A 19,104-nucleotide genomic window follows, 5' to 3' on the forward strand; every position below is an offset into this window, starting at 1 on the left:
AAAGCATTGTAACAATTAGACTACCCGATCTTTGTCTTTGTTCGAGTTCAGCGACTGCCCGAGAGTCAAAGACTTGATAAGCATCATGCATGGTAGCAAGTACCTAGGTGTGTATAAACATCCAATTCATGTGAATCTCTGTATACCCAATCGCAAGGACCCAGAGTCATTTATTCTGTTGTAGGGCTGATTTTATGGTAACATGTGCTGTACTCTGTATTGTACAGTATAGACTAGACACCTTTTGACCCTCATCTGACTGCATCGAAACATATTAAATCGACCTATAACGGAACGACCGAAGCATGTCAGCCGCCTTGAGCCACAGCCCTATTATATGCCGACCAATACAGACGTACAACAGGTTGTGTCCATGGCACCATGGTAATTTCTCCTTTTCCCTCATTCCCTCATTCCCATAATTACCGTACCTACAGTACAGTACAGTACAATCTTGGACCCTGCATTCAGTCAGGCTCGTTTAAAGTGCCTCGGATAATAACACTTTATTAAACTAGGTATCCCTACCTAGCCAAGCTAATAGCAATTTCATCTCGCTCTATCCACTTCACCCATGCCGCAACGACTTGGCAGTTGGCTCCAACAAACTGCTAAACTACCTCTCTCCACTTACAGAGGGAGGGTTTGTTAGAGGAAGCCGTTGCAGCCGACAACAACGGCGCAGTTATTGGATGCAAATGGAACCAAACCTGTGTCAAATTACCGGGTTTATAGGCTGACTTGTTTGCTTAAACAGGGTAACACAACACAATCGCTGTTCCATGGCTCTGCCTGGGCTCTAACTTGCAGATTGATATCTTACCAAGCCTGGTCATATCAAGTCCAGAGTCTTTTCTTTGTGAAAACTTGTATGTATTTTAGTTGGTGGATATGGTATCCGATCTCACTCAATATCGACGGCACCGGCGCTTCGGCGGTCTCCACTTATTTACGGCTCTGTCGGGTACGGACAAGCCGGATACGGCACCGGAACTTGAAGTCAATTGCTGGAGCCAGGATAACCTTAGCTTGACCTTGAACTTCAACTTGGATTTGGATTCGGATTCGACTGCATACACTTGAAGCTGTGGTTCTGCAAACTGTCGAGAGAACCTTCATGATGTTCATGTGCAAATCTTACATACTTATCTAAGACAGTTGGCTAAGGTACATTGGAGTCTGCGGGTCTTTAATGGTGGGGGTTAACGTTAGTTGATTTGGCTTAATGTTTCACCTCAGGTTGTCAAGAATCAAAGAGCGTCAAGTCTTTGCAACGTACAGTAGCACATCAAGGGTCTTCGAAACAGCTTCCAAAACATCCATATTACCAAACCATTAGTCTACTTTAACCTAGCCTCGTCTACAATGGTAGATAAACACCGCAAGATTTGGCAGCCCCTTCACCCCGCTATACGAGACCGACTGGATCCTGAATACGTCGCTTATCACGAGGCTCACTTGCAATATATCGAGCCAGATGAAATCAAAGATTGGGATGGATCAACAAGAACAAAGAAAGTGTCTTTGCCACCAGGAGGGACAAAGCCTATCCCTGTGGGGAGTATCAACGACTATGATGTTGGCAGGTTCAGGGTGAGGGTTTACACTCCTACAGGGCAGTGTGATGAGCGAGGCTGGCCTGTCCTCATTTGGTTTCACGGTGGTGGATGGGCAGTAGGGGGCTTGAACAATGGAACGGATTTCTGCTGCTGGGCTTGTGAGAGTAGGTATCTCTCTGAAAGTCTCTTATCGTGTATTTCAACTGACACTTAAACCAGGAGCGCAATGCGTAGTCGTTAGTGTTGACTACGGTTTAGCCCCCGAGAACCCCTTTCCAGCTGCAATCGAAGACTCCATCGACGCTGTTAGATGGGTTGCATCTTCCCCAACCGAGCTACAGAACATAGATACGTCTCGCATTTCTATCGGTGGAACATCTTCTGGGGCCAATATAGCCATCGTCGCTGCGCTCTCTGCATCAAATCCAGACGTCGAATTACCAACAGCGCAGCCTTCACTACCAAATACAGTAGCTCATCCACCAGCGTCATTACTGCTGTTCATTCCGGTAGTTGACAGTACCGCTACTGTCGAAGGGGTTTGGAAGCCCAATGCAGAGACCGCTCCTTGGCTTACATCCGCGCGAATGGAATGGTATCGAGATCTTTACTTTACCCAAGACGACCATCGCTCGAGATGGGATGCAAGCCCTAATTTGGCTCCAGGGACTCTTCTGAGTAAACTTCCAAAGACGTGGATGGCTGTTGCAGAGATGGACCTTCTTGCCCCTGAGGCAATGGCATTCAGCCAGCAGCTGAAGGGCTTAGGAGTCGATGTCGAAACCTCGATGGTGCATGGCGGAACGCACTCTATCCTCTCTCTTCATGGGGTAATTGGACGAGGGTATAAAATGATAGAAGACGCAGTAGAGCACCTACAAAAGACATTCGGCACTGGTTAAGTGTTTGACCAGCTCGCATAAGTTAGAGCTTCTTGAGTCATATGCTTGAGAGAAGTATTATCAAATGGCCATTCTAGTCGGGATATAACCGTATTTATATATCCATCTTATACAGCCATCGTCTCCGTCGCTGGTGCCTTTCTATCATACTCTACCGAGTCTTCACTTGTTGCAATCCTACTCTTGCGACGTCGGAACCCCCAGAGCCCTTTGAGACCACCATCATCCAGCTTCAACAACTCCCCCATGCAGACTGCAGGATGGAAAATATTGAGTGCTACTACAGCAACCACAATCAGAATACCTTCAAAGCCTACAAACATATACTGATCGCCCATGATAGGGCCCTCCCACCCTTTAGACAACTCCGCAACTCGAAAGGCGCTTCTCCAAAGGATACAGAAAGTGGCAAGAGATAGGGCCCCAAGAAAAGCCTTGAACCAGCGAGAGTTACGAACTTTGACTATTTCAGGACGTTGATCGAGGGCGGCTTCGCCGAGAGCACGTTGGCGACGGATCGTTCGAAGAGTAAAGTCGACTGAACATATGATGAAGCTGAGGATTGTTATGACTTGAAAGGCGAGACCAGCGATCATGATGTTTGATCCTGTGTCGGTACTTTCGTGCTGGTGAGAAGCGATTGAAGCCATGGCACCTCCTAGGGCTTGAAGTACAAGAGACACAACATCGCAAGGGATGAACTAGGAGTAGTATGATATTAGCATCGACCATAGCAGATGAACACCAACTTACTATGCGAGTGTAGTACTCTGGAGGAAGCCTCGAGTTCTCTGACCCGAACGCTGACACAATCCTTCGAAGACAAAGGTAGATACCAGCAGCCATGAAAGCAGGCCCAATAGTCAAACAGCAAATCTGCACCAGAAACCCATTCTCACTCCAGCGATTTTGCCAACTTAGAATGCGTCCGGCATAATCGATGACCTCGCAGATAAGGCCAAGGATTAGAGCAATGTTGAAAGCTGTGCCTCGGCGGGTGATGATCCAAGTGACAACGAACCCGATCAACGACGAAGTGAAAATGGCAAGAAACGCAGCATTAGGAGCGAGGTCGATGGTATATTGATAATATCCAGGAACGTCTTTGCAGTACTGGGCCTTTGGGTTCTGGAAGCAGTAGTAAAAGAGGCCGCCTTGGTCAATCCATGTCTGGTTTGTGAGATCGGGAACGTATGTTGCCATGATAAGAAAAGTGAAGAGGTAAACATGCGGTTATGTTCTCCAAAAGGAAAGAAAGAAAAAGGTGAAGGGAGCGGCCTGCATTTATGTTTTTCGAGTGAAATGGACGTTCCTCCGTCTTACTATGCTCGCATATCTCAGCTTGAAAGCGACTGGTCAAATGCTTTTACTTGACTAGCTAAATGAGACAATACTGACATATAACGCTGCGCTAGTAAGAGAGTCTAGTCTAGGTAGGACAGAAATAAGTATGTATGGATATCAGTACTAACAAGACAACAGATGTGTCGATTGCTTTCACAACTCAGGATCGGATATGTCACCCTTCGCTCCGCCGGAGCGTCGCATATTCTGTTTATTCAAACATTGGCCCATCGCCATCATCAAGGGCCTATCAAGTGTATCATGTACAAAGCAAAGCCGCGGGCTAGACGATATTATTGGGGATGCAAGTCCGTCGTATCTCGTATTCCAAGCTGTAGTACAATTTGGTATATAGTAGTTTCATAAAGGATTCCGTCGGCCCTTCTGAACCGAAAAGCGCCAGGCAGTTGAATGGGTTGACAATCTATTATAGAACATAGAAATCCATATTGACCGGTGTCCATCTGTCTTGGAGCTATGTACCTAGTTCACTTCAGCCGCATCCCATCTCGTATGACCCACACGCCCTTTCTCGCACCGTCATCCTTTTTCAACTTCCTACTACATGAGCGTAGAGAGGAGACATCCTGCTAACCCTAGTCAAATAGGACCCAACCAAGACAGACGTTGTCGACACAACCATTCCAAGCGCTTCGTTCATTTTGCTTCGTTCTCCATGCAATTTCGTTTCTCGTGGCGCTCCATACATCCAAGCTTCAATTTAGTTCAGTTCAATAGACAGTGTTGTGCAAACGTGGGCTACATAAATCGTGAAAAGACATTAAATGTCATCCTAAATTGTTGTAGTATATGTCAGTTAGGCCGTTTGTTGTTTGTTGTTGCTTCCACAATAAAGAAAACAGGAAAAATGAATAAACATTGTATCAGACACGATACGATATGGCTCAACACCCCCCCCTCTTTCCCAGCACCCACTCACTTCCACTTAAACCACCTACTTGTTCTTTTTCTTTTCTGAACCACTTTCCTTACCGGGGCTGCCTTCTCCGTTAGTTCCGCTGGCACCGCTCTTGGTCACCACACCTCCGACGGCTCTACTCGCTCCGATGGTGATTCCTCGACCTTCTCGCATACCGTCCAGACTGATGTTGCTCCCGACACTTCCGCTACGCTTAACACCAGCCTTAACTCTAGCCGCCAGAGGGGTTTGGACACTCTCATCCACCAGCTCTTGAGCAGCGTCAGGTTCGGGTTGGAAAGTCGGGGTAACCGGTGGCTCTTCTATTTTATCAATAGAGTAGTTCACTCTGTGTCGTGTCGTGTTCTTCGGCGAAGGGATTCCAGAAGCAGGCTCTCGAGCTCGGTGAGGCTGAGGGGCGGGCGCTAGCTGGAGAACGTTGGTGCCCTCAAGGCTCGGGGTAAGAGTCGAAGACTCGCTCTCGCTACCCTGATGAGCATTTGCGTATGCATATCCTGAACCTAGAAGACTCTCTTGCCGGCTGATATAGTATCGATCATACTCCTCCTTTGTATGCTCAGCGTCGGTGAAGCTATCAAGCGCATCAAAAACGTGCTGGAAGACCTGCATATCCACATCTCTTGCCCAAAGGAAGTCGAGATGCTCATAGTGAGGAATTTCGGTTGCGACAGTCTGAGGCGGCAGCTCTTTCAACATCACCTTAATATCTACCAGGGAGTCGCTGCCTCCATACACCAGCACAATGGGTGTCTTGATATTTCGAGTTGGGTATTTGGCCACCTTGGAGTACTTCCTGGTTGAGGTAACACTGATCGGCTGGTGAACATCATCGTCGTACATCTGGAAACATTTGTTGCGGATGATCTGGAACCAATGAACCACACTCTTGGTGCTTGTGAAAGAGTACAAATGAGGATATGCTGCCAACTTCTGACTGGCCGAGATATTGAGGGTCTGCCAGTTAAACAGGAACGATAGGCCCATGTCGATAAGCTTGCTGAAGATAGGCGGGTACAAAATCGTCTCCCACATGGTTGCGGAACTGAGGATAGAGCGACGACCAAACAGGAGGAACAAAACAGAAGGCGATGCCGTGACAAGCGCGTCGACAATTCCACTAGATAAGCCAGCTGGAGCCATGGCAGGAGCGAGAGCGATGAAGACGTTGACCTGGTTGTTGAGCTTGGGGTGAATAGCTAAGCTGGCAAAAGCCTGAGCTGTGCCTTGCGAGAAGCCGATGTACGAAAGACTCTCCTGCTGTGTGGTCTCGAGGATGTAACCGATGCTGTCCGGGATGTCGTGAAAGGCAAATTCGTCGATAGAGAAGTCCCAAAAGGCATTCGAGTTTGGAGAATGGTGAATCGATTTCTTGGAATACTTGTTACCTCGGTTGTTGCCAAACTATAAGCTGTTAGTTGACGAGGCCTGGTATATTAGCCGTGCCAGTAAGCAAGAACTCACCCAAACATCGTATCCCCTTTCAACCAGCTCAAAGGGGAGGCATCTTTGCTCATCAGTGAGAGAAACCCAAACTTCAGAATTCATGAGGAGGCCATGGTGCATGTAGATGACTTTCTTCTTCAAGCTTGTTGGTCCGTAGTTTACCTTCTGACCTTCTTCGCCCTTCTTCCATTGGAGTCGATGAAGACCTAGAAGATATCCATCTTTGGTCTGAGCAATATGTTCCTCGGCCTCATAGCCCCAGATGCGACACAACTCGACAAAGTCTGGTGCGTCTCGAACAGAAGTGGATATCGCTGGTTGATCATGTTAGTCTGGACTTGGAGCTAATGCAGGCGGGAACATGCTAACATTTACGTTTACTCTCCGCCCTTCTCCTCGCAGGAGCAGAGAACCTGTTGAAGAGCCTCCTGGAAGCTCTGTAAAAAAGCGATACAAGAAATGGGGCTGCGATTGATGTTAGTAAAGTCTCTACACCGCTTGGGGTCGGTCTGTGTGCGACTCACGCAGCGCCAATGTCAAGACGCGAATGACTGCCTCAAGTCCGACAAGAAGAAATGAGCCCACGAGGGCAAGATACTCGTAGCTAAAGCAATTGAAGATTAGCAAAGGAGGCGCATTTTAGGTACCAGATATGGGTGTCAGCGTCGCTGATCTTCAAAGCCACTCAACTCAAAGTTGAAGGCCAAGAGAAAGGAAAGGAAAGGGGAAAAACTCACGGGCGAAGCCTCCCGATGAAGGGAATAGCCATCGCAACAATCTTTGGTTGACGATTGTCGCGATGCACGCCTTGCCAGGGTATAAAATCTTTAGTTGTGACAGATGCGGTAGATCAGTGGAAGGGGAAAAAAAGGAAAAGAGTGAGAGGTAGATACTTAGTTGAAGGTACGAGTCGAGGTGATGTCACATGCAATTGAGGATGCAGTAAGTTTACAACATGGAACTATATCGAGCACTGACGTCCACCACAACCTCCACTATCATGACGCCCAGGACTTTATCTGTAGGTAGGTAGTAAGTACCTCTTTTTAGGCGAGATAATAACTTGCTTTGGGCATCTCAGGTAGGTATACTACCTTAGGTGCTCTTAGGCGAGACCCTAGGTCCTTACAACTCGAAACTTCGGTGAGACCATCCCCTATCAAGGCCCGAAAGGACCAGATTTTTATGTCAAGGAATGACAATGAATCTGGAATCATATCTTCCCTCGATACCCTGCTGAAACAGTTATTAACCACCAGTATGATCGAGCCACAGACGACACATCCACATGGCTCATGCAAATGTCAGGGTCACAGATAACGGGATTGGACGGTTTACAGTGGCCCGCCAACGTTGCGGCTAGCTAAGACATACAGGGACTGTTCTGTGCTGTGCTGTAATTAGATCCAGATCCAGATCCAGCCCGATATCCATCTATTCATTCATAGATACATCCAAGATTTGATACCCAGCCAGACTCATACTTACCTACTATAAATACTATATACAGGCAAACACATACACGATAATAGGTAAGGTAGTTAGACCCAGTTAGTACAATTGTGTGAATCTATCTCAGCTACTATAGTACTGTCGTTTACCATTCCCATTATTCACGACGCTCGCTCCATTCTTTAGCAAAAAGCTCCAATATTCGATGCCTTGCCACGTCATGTCATGCAATGCAATGCGATGCCATGTCAGGCCACTCCATACCGTTCACCTTCAACATCGCTCATCCTTCCAGAGTACAAGCTACGAGATTCCTACCCTTCTGCCTCTTTTCCATCTCGTTATCTAACCTCGTCTCATCTCATCTCATCCACCACTATCGTCTGCTTCATCTCCTGTCTACACCTGCTATTCCTCAAAGTCTTGACGGCACCCTCCCCTTGATCCGCCCCTCTGGCGTGGCCAGCCGTCAAGTCCCATCATGTGTTGACTCGACTGTTCGTATAGCAAGAAGCGCTGCAGCAACATCCATAGCATTCCGAAGTGCGGCTTGAAGTCTTGCACCTCCTTTCACATAGAAGATGTCAAGAGAGGCCGAAAACCGTCAACACTCTTGCGAGTATCTCACGTCATGGATGGTTGACGCCACAGCACTCGGGCGCCACCAAGTAGTACAAGAAGAGAAGAGAAAAAAATCTTTCCAGAAAAACACGCCCCATTCCTAGGCCTGGGAGTTGTTTAGTGTTATGAACCGAGTAATTCTGACTTGTGGTTGCTCTTCCAAAAGTCGATGGCCTCGACAACGTCATCTCCTTTGTCATCCTCGTGGGCAAACAAGATCTGTGATTTACGTTAGCATTCCAATATTAAGACTGCCGCTGCAAAAGGATTACTTACTTCGTGTGTGCTACTATGCAGCATACGAATGTTCTTGCGAGGAACGATATGCACAGCACCGTTCTCCATATTACGAAGCTCAATAAAGTTCGGTTCAAACGCAAGAATCCAAGGATAGCTGAGCGCAAAGCTTTGCGGCGTGCCCTCCCAATCAATTCGCCATTCAGGTCGAGCCCTCCATCCATTGCGGTTAACAAAGAAGGAGAATTCCGAGTAGTTAAGCAAGAACTCCCCGTTAAGTCGTTCGATGTGAATCGGCTTGACTCCTTCTTTACGGGCCACAAAGTCGAGCGAAGTATCAGCCTGGTCAAGCAGAGACTGTGTCTCGAGGGTCTCAAGGGAAACAACCTCGAAGCCTCGAGCGCAGGCAACGCAAAGCTTGGACTTGAGGAAGTGAACAGACGACGACTCGGTGGGAATGTAGAATTCCTTGAACGGCTTAAGTTCATCGTGTCCGCCGCTCATAAACTTGCCTATACCCTTCTGTTTCTTGGCCTTGGTCATGGCGTCGTTAGGCTCAAAAACCTTGATCGTAGTAGAAAGGGCGGATGATTTGACACAGCAGACCAGATGTCTACCCAAGCAAATTCCCGTCTTAAAGAAACTGCAATGGCTCTGGATCTTCTTAGGCCTCCTAGACAATGCGGGCTCATCGGGATTGAGGGCTGAGACAGGATATGACTGCAGTGTCTTGTTAGATAAAACCAAGAGGAGTTGATATTCCTCAAGAATATCAATCTGAGTAACACTAGCAGTCTCCAAAACGCGGCGAGGTACCTGATCCTTCACCTTACGATCGGAGAGGTAGACACCGCTGTCTGTGCCGTACAGTAGTTTACGACCACCATCTGCATTGATTAGTTAATAAGAATATTGTGTTGCGTTTTGGAAAACTTACCGAATGGCGTAACACAGTTAACTCGGTTAGTACCAGCGAAAAACCTGCTTGATATAACTGTGGTGTTGAAGAAGTCCGCTCGGGACCGGAGACGTTCCTGCGCGGTGTGAATGAATTCAAGCCATTTCTGGCGTGTCGCCTGGTTCGCTGCAAAAAGCGTCAGTTCATAGCCGGCTTTTCCAAGATGGCGGAACGTTATCGGCCAGCCTTCTTTCCTTGCTGGATCGTTGTTGACATTGTTGCGAATCGAAGGAATCAAGCTTGACGAAGTCCGCTTCATGTTACCATCCTTTGGAATGACTTCATCCATTTCCTTAATTGCAAGAAGTTCCAAAGGAATGGGTCGGCGGTATGCTTTAATTTCTTCAGCCTTGCCTGTTTGCTTGATACGGACCAGGAGGACGGCGTGATCGAACAGGAAGGCTGTAATTTCGGCAGGATCGGTGGGTGTCTTCTTAAACTGGCACTTAAAGACCATCTCGCGGCCTTCTTCAGTGAGTCGAAGATCTACCCTCTCGTTGGGCCTGAATCGAAGCTGTTCGTGAAGTCGTCTAAGGTTGAATCGGTTCTCAGCCTTTCCGGACTCTGCGTTGACTCGGCCCAGGATATCTCGAATCATGACTAGGACCTTGGGAATATCCTCCTTGTCAGGGTTGTCGTCTTCTGTGTACTTCAAGACGTTCTCGAGTAGCAAGGGATAACGAGCCAGACGGGTTGTTGGCTTAGTCAGATAACCGTTCAGCTCAAGCTTTCTTGATTCCTTGCGCCTTTCAATCTCATCCACGAACTTGCCAAAATAAGGATTCAGTGATCTTTCATTCTCAAACTCGAACTTTCCTTCCAATTGTTTCGAACCGTACAAGATGAAGGGTTCGAACTGAGGAACATACTCCAAGAAGATATCACCAATGTTGTGCACAATAGGTTCCTTTTGCTGTCGAGTCGTCAATCCAGAGGCAAATCGGGAACTGACGGTATGAATGCTAGGATGGTCGATAATGTTACTGAAGATGGTCTTGACAACCTTTTCGCGACGCTGGACAGGTACTGGCGAAGCCTTTGATCGCAAAGGTAGAATCCAAAAGTCTCGCAAATATTCCAAATCCTTAACAAAGTCTCGTTCGGTATAGCAGATCTCTGAAATGACCTCCTGCCTCTTCTTTTCTCGATCTCCCACCTTCTCGGCAACTTCCTTAGGGACTGAGTTGATCCAAAGTTTCTGCTCGTCAGTCTGGTCCGCTTCGTCATCAACGGCGTTGACGGCGTCCTCCTTTCGCAGGCCGGGGTTGATCTTGAGATTGAGCCTAGAAACTTGCTCCAGGCGTCGAGGACAGGCGATAGAATAACAGAGTTGATCCCTAGTACAAGTCGGGGAGTAACATTCAGAAAGAAGGACAAATACACCATTAACCGCAGGCTTGTCTTCTGGCTCGTCCATTAGTGTCTCCCTAAACTGATACATTTCCGATTGGGAGTCTCGTAGGCGGTGTTCATAAGTAACATCGTGAAAGAACTTCTGGGCATCCAACGCTCGTCCCAGCAGCAAAGCAAGGTTGCGATCGGTGGTTCTAATAATGTATGATAGAACATCCACTGCTTCAGATCCACTGAAGGCATTCTTGTATGTCAATTCGTTCTTTGTACGGTCGCCGACAATGATCTTTTTGCGGAAGCATTCTCCAACTCGAGACAGAAGGGCGGGATATACGAGGGGGGGTCGAATTTTGGTCGCAGTTGGGGGTCGTTCGCTCTCTATCGACTTGCTCCTGGTAGGCCGCTGAGCCAGTGTGGATGCATCTGACTCGGAGGGGGTGATGGTTGGTGCTATGGTAGAGGCCATCGACATTGTCCTGCCGTGATCGCCGCCGCCACTAGACGAAACCATGCTGGATGTTCGGGTTTGTGCTCCAGGAGCATGAGGCATCGAGTTGGGGTATCCATTGGTGGCAGGCAGCTCTGTTGGTGCTCGCCTATTAGGTATAACTCGGCCACTCATAGTCTGATGGGCATCCATGCTCTGAGGTTGATAGTTGCCAGTCAGAGACATAGTACGATCCTCATGACGCTCTGGCACGATTCGTCCTTGAGCAGTGGTCCTGGCCGAGCTCTGCTGCGCGTATGGGGCCTGGCGGAGGTGGTTTGCGGGGGCCTGCTGGTATGCGCTTGGAGGAGGATGATACATGGGCTGCCGAGGAGCAGAAGCAAGGGATTGTGAGCGATAAGGATCATTGTTCATAGCGGGCGCTGGTCCTCCTTGATAAAAACGCTGAGCTGGCGTCCTGGGACCAGGAGCTTGCTGCGGAGGAGGGCCTCTGGGATCCATTCGCGGAGGTGCCGGTCCTCCAGGGCCAGGTCCAGGTCCAGGATACGGACGTCTCGCCTGGTGTGGTTGTTGTTGCTGCATATAATGAGGTGGCATCTGCTGTCCGCCGGATGCCGAACGTTGGCTAGGATAGTAACCATTTCCCATCATGCTATTGCTGTCCATTGTTCGAGTTCTGCCGGCGTTCGGGTGGTCACCATAATGACCCGGGGGGGCACGAGGCGGTGGCTGCCTCTGCATACCGGAGGACATGGAGGACATGGTCTGAGTGCGGCCAGGGTCCATCATGGACGGAGGCATGGAGGAGGACGAAGTCATTGTTTGAGATCGGCCGGGAGGGGGATCGGAGCCAAATATGTTAGAAAAGGCAGCATCTCGTTGACCGTAGTTATTATCGCCGTAGCCCCTTTGAGGTGGTCGTTGAGGAGCTCCTCGAGGATCGTAACCGTAGTTGGACATGGTAACAGATACTTTACAAGATGCATGTCAGGACACCGTTGGGATTTAAAGGGAAACGCTTGACCAGGGGAACAATGTTACCGGCAGTTTGGTGAGCGCCAGAGGCTGGAAGCTCGTTATCAGGCGTATCAACAGCCGACTTCGACGGATGCGCCGCCGTCAGTCGACGCCAATCCGTCCCCTTAAGCTAGGGTAATGTTGAAGAGAAAGCGTGGGCGACAATCGTCCGGATGTGCTGCGCTGCGAATACCCTCACGGGGTAGCGCCCGTCGATGTAGCTAGAGAGGCGTTATAGAAGGATTTGAGGAGTTGATTCTGTCCAAGTGTCGTGTCGTGATTTTGCGAGTTTGGGCTCGAGGGGGGGCGCCGGACAAGGCGGCTGGATGAGCAAATTGGCAAATCTCAGACCTTGATCCCGAGATCGTCGACCGATCGAGGAGAGGACGAACGACAATAAAGATGGCTATAGTAAGCAATGGGCGGTCGTCGTCTCAAGAGGTTTTTTGGGGGTGGTCCTCTAGTGATGCACTTTGGAGGGAGTTGCAGGTTCACGATCCAGGCCAGGCACTGGTCTCGTCGCAGGTAAAAGAGGTAGCGATCACAACCAATCCCAATCCACATGGAGGTACTACTGTAACTACAGTACCTACTGTACAGACCAGAGGACAGGGAGCCAACGGCGGACAAGCCAGTGCTAGGAGATCCACCATAAAACCCACCTGTTCGATGGCGGCCTCTGTGCTTTTTGGGGGTAACGGGGAGGGCAGTGTGGGCGCCGTAGTGCCCAGTGAGTGACTGAGCTACTAAGTTAGTGGATGGGCAGTTAAATTATTTAGTACCACGGTAAGGGGATGAAATATGCTGGGGTATAGTCGTAGTGTAAGAGCATGGATCTCGGCGTTGCACCGTGGATACGAAAAAGAGGGTTTAATATTAGAGAGGGGAGATGATGATATGGTATGGTATTGTTCAGGAGGGAGAAATGAACGATGGAAATGATCAGCTCTTAATAAGCTAACAAAGTCAGTTACAGATCGGTTGCCTTGTTTCAAGATTGTCGGTTGTTTGGAGTAGCTGCTACGTAGGTACCTACAGTGAATGGTCTCTTCTTGTTTGTGTATCTCCGAGTCATTCAGTTGTCCTTCCATGGTCTGTTACATAGTGTCTGGGTTGATGTACTGATCTTGGGGTTTTCTGTCACAAGTCAAGCCGGGTCTTTCATGAATGTCCTCGCTCCTCGTAGGTATGGATGGATACTGGGTAGTCGAGGTGACATTGTGTGAGAAAGCCAGAATCAAATTCAATTAAACACGGTGCAATAAACGAGGTCTACAGCAATTAAACGTCTTTCGTTAAGGGACTTAAGGGTCATGCTACGTTAGGGGCCGTTAATTCTTATTTCTAACATTTGGTGCATCCTTTTATTATGCATAGTACGTTTGTCAATCTGGTTTGGGTTTGGCAATGAAATTTCCTTGCTACAAACCACAGGCGAATAAGCATCCATCCATCCAAGGCCTACCTTCAAGCCAGTCCCTCATCCTTGAGTGATTAGTACCTATCAAAATGGTTACCAACTTACCAGTGCAATCTTGGAAGACCTCCACTGACACGAGTACACCCGGTGATTTTGTGCCTTGACTTCTATGGCACTTACGTCGTAAGAACCTGACAGTGCAATAAGAAATTGTGAGATCAGGACTTCAGAAAACCATGGAATATAATACCAATAGAGGCGATAAAACTGAATAAGAACTATGGGATGAGTAATGAACTCTGCCTTTCACTGGTGATATTCAAGTACCTACCTACCTACCTGTCTTGGTAAAAATCACGTGATTTCACTCCAAAGCCACCCCAGCGCCTTCTATTGGCTGAACCAACCCACTCCAGTGTGGCTGGCTTTCCACATCAGCTTGCATCTCTCTCTGGTAGCCTTGGACCAGTAGCAGGCTACATCATCATCAAGCTTCCAACTTCAACTCCTACGCCGCCCTTGACCTCCGAGCTGTCGACGGCCGCATCTCTTCACCATGGCAGAATCAGAGCTTGCCCCCAAGTTTGCCCCCTTTATTGGGATGGTAAGTATCCCTCACGTCCGGCTCTATCGTTGGACTGGAACCAGGGGTGGACGCGATTGCTGATGCGGCGACTTTCTAGGCCGGAATTGCAGCTGCAATGATCTTCGGATGTACGACACTCCATCTCCTCTACGCGACACAACGATCTTGAGAATGAATACTAAACGGCCTTGATAGGTATTGGAGCTGCCTACGGCACAGCCAAGTCCGGCATTGGTATTGCTGGTGTCGGTACCTTTCGACCAGATCTTATCATGAAGGTATTGAATCTATCGTCAAGCCGACCAATGACCGTTTCTAAAGTACCTCGCAGTGTCTGATCCCCGTCGTCATGTCCGGTATTATCGCCGTTTACTCGCTCGTCATCTCTGTCCTCATCGCTGAGGATCTCGACCCTTCCAAGAACTACAGCTTGTTCTCGTACGTCAACCCGCATCCCATCAACAAATGCGAATACTGATAATAGCAGGGGCTTCATGCATCTTGGATGTGGTATTGCAGTCGGCATGACTGGTCTTGCCGCTGGCTACTGTATTGGAATTGTTGGTGACAGTGGTGTTCGTGCTTATATGGAACAGTCCAGGATTTTCGTTGGCATGGTCTTGATCCTCATTTTCGGCGAAGTTCTTGGTCTTTACGGGTAAGAAATGCAACGACATACTGCATTTTGATTTTATGCTGACTCTGATATAGCCTTATTGTTGCCCTTATTCTCAACACCAAGAGCAAGGGTTAAACGGTACACGATTTTCGCCGCAATCGTACACTCGTTCATTCGACCTTTCCCATGAGATGTCGACATGTATGCTGAGGGAGGACTACGCTGCTAGCGAGTTTCAGGGATAAACCATTGTTTGTGCATCGGGCATGGCGTTACTGGACGTGTAACATATTTTTCAAAGAGGTAGAGGAACGGCGGAGAAGTTGACAGTATTTAGCTTCAAGTATAATTGCTCAGTTTATGCTAACATGATGTTTTCGAGGCTGTGTCAGAATGTCAAGTAATTCTGGAAAGTTCGTTTGACTATTTGAGATTCAAGCTTTCTCATGCAATGCAATTATCTAGCGCTATGCAACCCTACAATTGAAAGCGAGTGACAGAAGAGAATGCTCGACTCACCACATATATTTCATGCCGTCTGTCAGAGCTCACATGAAACCCGAGAAACCAATACCCAAATGTCATGCCTCATACCAGTAACCCAATCTAGATCATAACGCCTTGAGACAATGCGACAATGTGCTTCGGGCAAAGTCGCCTATAGCATAGCAATAGCGACCCAGCCCAACAAAAAGGGCAAAAAAGAAACCAACAAAGCAAAATCAAAGCAACCGTCGTCCGCCCATACGACGGAAGAGCTTCTTACGACCCCCGACCTCCGCATCTCGACGATAAGAAGCCCAGCTTCTTTGCCGGTCATCCGAGTCCTTCATCCGAGCTAGCCAGTCATCAGCGACAACACCATACGATTTCTCTATGTTCTGCAAACTTACCCAGAAACCAATCCCAATGACGATCTTCTCGGATCAAAACATCCTCTCCAGTCTCGCGTGCGACTCTTTCCTGGCGAGCTCGAGTAGCAGCCACCTCACCAACTAAGTAAGGGTCCTCTAGAGGCCTCGACACGGGTCTTTCTTGTTCTTGTTCGCTGATATCGGTCATGACACGACGAAGGCTGCCTACGTGATCACGCTGTGCCGTCAATCTCCGGTTGGCAACATTCTGGTAGTGTCGAGCGGCGGGGTTGCTGGATACAGATGACCATGTCGCAATACGAAAATTATTCAGATTTGGCTGAGATCGCAAAGGAGCCGCAGGCACTGGAGGCAAGCCAATAGTCTGTTGGCGGGCTGTGGGAGTGGATGTACCGCTGCTGGAGGGGATCATGGAGCTTCTCACGGCTGCTTGAGGTCGAACTGGAGGGGTGTATGAAGGCAAGGTCTCGGGATACGGGTTTATTGAGTGATAGGAGGGAGCTTCCGAGACTGGAACGACGAATAAGTCAGTAAGGCTGATCGCATGCCAGATTGCGATGCTCTCTCAAGTGAGGTCTAGCTTGTTGGTACAAACAGGCCCCATATCCCTGATTGATTGAGCTCAAAGCTATGGATCTCAGTCAACTTACCATACGAAGGGGCAGCTGAGCGAATCGAAGCTGTCTCAAAGTCGTCGTTGCTATAGCGGGGGGTAGCGACAGCGCCCGTCATGATGGCAGATGATGGTAAGGGAAGCACAGTTGAGAGCAGAGCGGAAGAGGGGCAGCACAAGACAACTTGAGCATTAGTTTCGAGGAACTATCGGGAAAGCTGATGTTAAGTAGCAGGACAGGACAAGACGAGACGACAGCAGAATCACAAGGCAAGCAGCTGGGACGCTTCCAAGGTCTGTGGAAGGCCTGGGCAAGATAAGTGAACTTATTGGAGTGTGCAAGAATGAAACAACAATGGCCTTTTGATCCCAGGATGGGAAGGCCAAGCTAGCTAAAACAGGGAGGGTCAACATGCCCAGGAGCTTAATGCACGACCGCGGATAAAGATGCAGAGAGATTCCAAGGATGTAGCAAAATGGTGTGGGAAGGAAGCAAGCGAGCGAGCAAGGTGAATAGGCGCAAGACGGCGTAAATGATACAAGAAAGCTAGTGGTCAACGGGATACTTCGGGGAGGTACCAAGTTAAACCGGGGGCCAAGGCCTGGGCTGGGCAGTCGTATCGCATCGTGGCGTGGGAATCCAGGCGTGGAGGTTGCAAGGGGGACTGAGATGCGGGGACACGTGAGAAAAGACACCGACGATGATGCTGTGGAGGACATCTGGCAGCACCATGACGCGTTCTGCTGAAGGTCAGATAGAAGCAAAAACTCTGTCGCTTGCTCGGCATTGCATTGTCGAGCAAGTTTGTTGACGACAGTTTGTATGTGTGTTTGTAACGCAAACTCTCATCCATATGTGCCTTTCTCTATGATCGCCACAACTCCAACGAATGTGCCCGAAGGGTGCACGAAAGCATCAAAAGGATGCACTGTGACATCCCCTTTTAGGGACAACCATCAGCGAGCTCCCCTGAAGACGTTCGGGCGTTTTCCTTAGTAGGAATAACGAGCTTCCACAGATGCTTCGATACGGTGATAGCGGGGTATACGGACAGCTTGCCGGGTCGTGAGGTACGCCGGCGAGGCCTCGGGGGGGGGTTAGGTATTCTACCCACTGTGAATGGCGGGGTTGTTGGGCTGTGTTTGCAGGGGTGAGACCGGGAGGGACAGGACAGGACGGAGATAGAGATTCAGAGAGCCAATCGATAAGAAGGCTTCAGTCTTGACGGTTTCGAATTTCCATGGCAAAAGCCGGACAAGTAGCGTAACTGACGGAAGCCAATGTTGTACGGTCACCAATCCAGTTTTGTTCAAGGCAGCATAACATGGTTGGGCTGTTCGTAACTTCTATTGTGATAGTGGAGCTGTATGATGTATTTGACGATGAGCTTGCGTTTTATTACGGAGTACTCCGTTCAAACCAAGTTTGTTTCCGTTTGATCTTGTTGCGAAAACCACAGTTTCTTAAAGTTGCCGATCTCCCTAACCGCTGCGAACCGCATGGTCGGGCCGGCCTATGATACTAGACCTGGCTATTATTTTGGGATTGTTCAACTGCGCTATGTGACCAAAAGTATGTATTCAACCCTGTCAGCCTGTGCAACGAGCAATGACAACACCACCACTTTGGAACTTCTGCAGTACTAGACCCGACTAGACTAGACCAGTCGTCCCCACATGTATGTGTTGATGTCCTGAGTCGATGTATTTGAGGGTACTGTACTGGACAACTTGAAGAGTTGGTGTCCTGCTGCCTCCTTAACCTCGCACCAACTCACTCGATGGGCATTCAACTCGGCTTTTTGGTGTTGCAGAGAATGGTTGATCCAGCGCGATGGCTTGGATGATCATCAGACAATTGAAACCCTAAACTCATGACTCTTGTTTGGCACATCACAAATGCAGGAACATCGAGACGCCATGCTACGATATTCTTCCCGCCAGGAACTTGTTAAAAACACTATTGAATATTCCCCCCGCTTTCTCTTGTAAGACAACTCAAGTTAGTCTGTGGGCTTACTCCGTACAAGACGCCAGCCGAGCCGAGTATGTTTCTCCGGGCTTCAAGACCCCGTCGGTTGAATTCAGTTGGGTTTAGTTGTACCTCAGGGGTAGCGGCACGGTTCGCACCGAGATGGCCATTGAGAACCTCGAAATGGGTGTCTTGCCCCCAACCTGGGCGTAATGTGCATGCTGTGCTCGGATACAGATAGATAGAGGGCGGTGAGAACGTTCTGCTGACGTGCGTCAAGGGGTGCCCAACGTAGGAAGCATAGGGCTATGGATTCTGGATGGTTGGACCCTTGAAATCGACGGGCTAACCACTGTGCCTCAGTTGCCATTGTCTCTTCTTATGGCGACAGGATGAGAAATATCGTATTTGGGTAACATTTCGTGATGGTGTTTGTGCCAAAGATCGGTGCCAAGTTGCTTACTTTTTTCCCTCTTGCATCCTCGTCAAGGTACAGACAGTGTCTGGAGTTGGTTAGCATGGGAAAATCGCAGTTGAATAAGTGGAGATGATGGACGTCCACGATATTTGACGATAACAGATACTTCCTACATAGGAGGTAAGATATGGATGGCGCCTATGAATAACCATAAGGACTACCTACCTAATTTAGTGGAGATGGCATCCATGACATGAATGCCTGCATACATACTAGACTAACATATGTAGATGCTGACCTTTCGAATGCTATCACATGCATGTAGTG

General features: G+C 48.7%; 6 protein-coding genes across 6 annotated transcripts; 2 read left to right on the forward strand and 4 right to left on the reverse strand.

The window, feature by feature from the left end:
• Positions 1-1,365: 1,365 nt before the first annotated feature.
• On the forward strand, positions 1,366-2,461 carry FIESC28_06805 (uncharacterized protein; the record flags this gene model as incomplete). The annotated part of the gene is made up of 2 exons (XM_031160947.1): positions 1,366-1,723; positions 1,779-2,461. The coding sequence occupies 2 exons, from the start codon at positions 1,366-1,368 to the stop codon at positions 2,459-2,461; spliced, it is 1,041 nt and encodes a 346-aa protein (XP_031014991.1).
• Positions 2,462-2,568: 107 nt separating this feature from the next.
• Positions 2,569-3,664, reverse strand: FIESC28_06806 (uncharacterized protein; the record flags this gene model as incomplete). The annotated part of the gene is made up of 2 exons (XM_031160948.1): positions 2,569-3,162; positions 3,215-3,664. The coding sequence occupies 2 exons, from the start codon at positions 3,662-3,664 to the stop codon at positions 2,569-2,571; spliced, it is 1,044 nt and encodes a 347-aa protein (XP_031014992.1).
• A 1,096-nt stretch (positions 3,665-4,760) lies between these two features.
• Positions 4,761-6,957, reverse strand: FIESC28_06807 (uncharacterized protein; the record flags this gene model as incomplete). Its single annotated transcript, XM_031160949.1, has 5 exons — positions 4,761-6,146; positions 6,207-6,502; positions 6,558-6,653; positions 6,713-6,792; positions 6,926-6,957. The coding sequence occupies 5 exons, from the start codon at positions 6,955-6,957 to the stop codon at positions 4,761-4,763; spliced, it is 1,890 nt and encodes a 629-aa protein (XP_031014993.1).
• Positions 6,958-8,384: 1,427 nt separating this feature from the next.
• FIESC28_06808 (uncharacterized protein) lies at positions 8,385-12,217 on the reverse strand (the record flags this gene model as incomplete). Its single annotated transcript, XM_031160950.1, has 3 exons — positions 8,385-8,480; positions 8,538-9,385; positions 9,436-12,217. The coding sequence occupies 3 exons, from the start codon at positions 12,215-12,217 to the stop codon at positions 8,385-8,387; spliced, it is 3,726 nt and encodes a 1,241-aa protein (XP_031014994.1).
• Positions 12,218-14,250: 2,033 nt separating this feature from the next.
• FIESC28_06809 (uncharacterized protein) lies at positions 14,251-15,034 on the forward strand (the record flags this gene model as incomplete). Its single annotated transcript, XM_031160951.1, has 6 exons — positions 14,251-14,298; positions 14,378-14,408; positions 14,476-14,558; positions 14,612-14,718; positions 14,768-14,938; positions 14,992-15,034. 6 exons carry the CDS (start codon positions 14,251-14,253, stop codon positions 15,032-15,034), a joined length of 483 nt encoding a protein of 160 aa, XP_031014995.1.
• Positions 15,035-15,621: 587 nt separating this feature from the next.
• FIESC28_06810 (uncharacterized protein) lies at positions 15,622-16,506 on the reverse strand (the record flags this gene model as incomplete). The annotated part of the gene is made up of 3 exons (XM_031160952.1): positions 15,622-15,737; positions 15,793-16,284; positions 16,425-16,506. 3 exons carry the CDS (start codon positions 16,504-16,506, stop codon positions 15,622-15,624), a joined length of 690 nt encoding a protein of 229 aa, XP_031014996.1.
• Positions 16,507-19,104: the final 2,598 nt, after the last annotated feature.

This window comes from Fusarium coffeatum (assembly GCF_003316985.1).
Source record: "Fusarium coffeatum strain FIESC_28 chromosome Unknown BRIP53273_contig_145, whole genome shotgun sequence".
Classification (NCBI taxonomy): domain Eukaryota; kingdom Fungi; phylum Ascomycota; class Sordariomycetes; order Hypocreales; family Nectriaceae; genus Fusarium; species Fusarium coffeatum.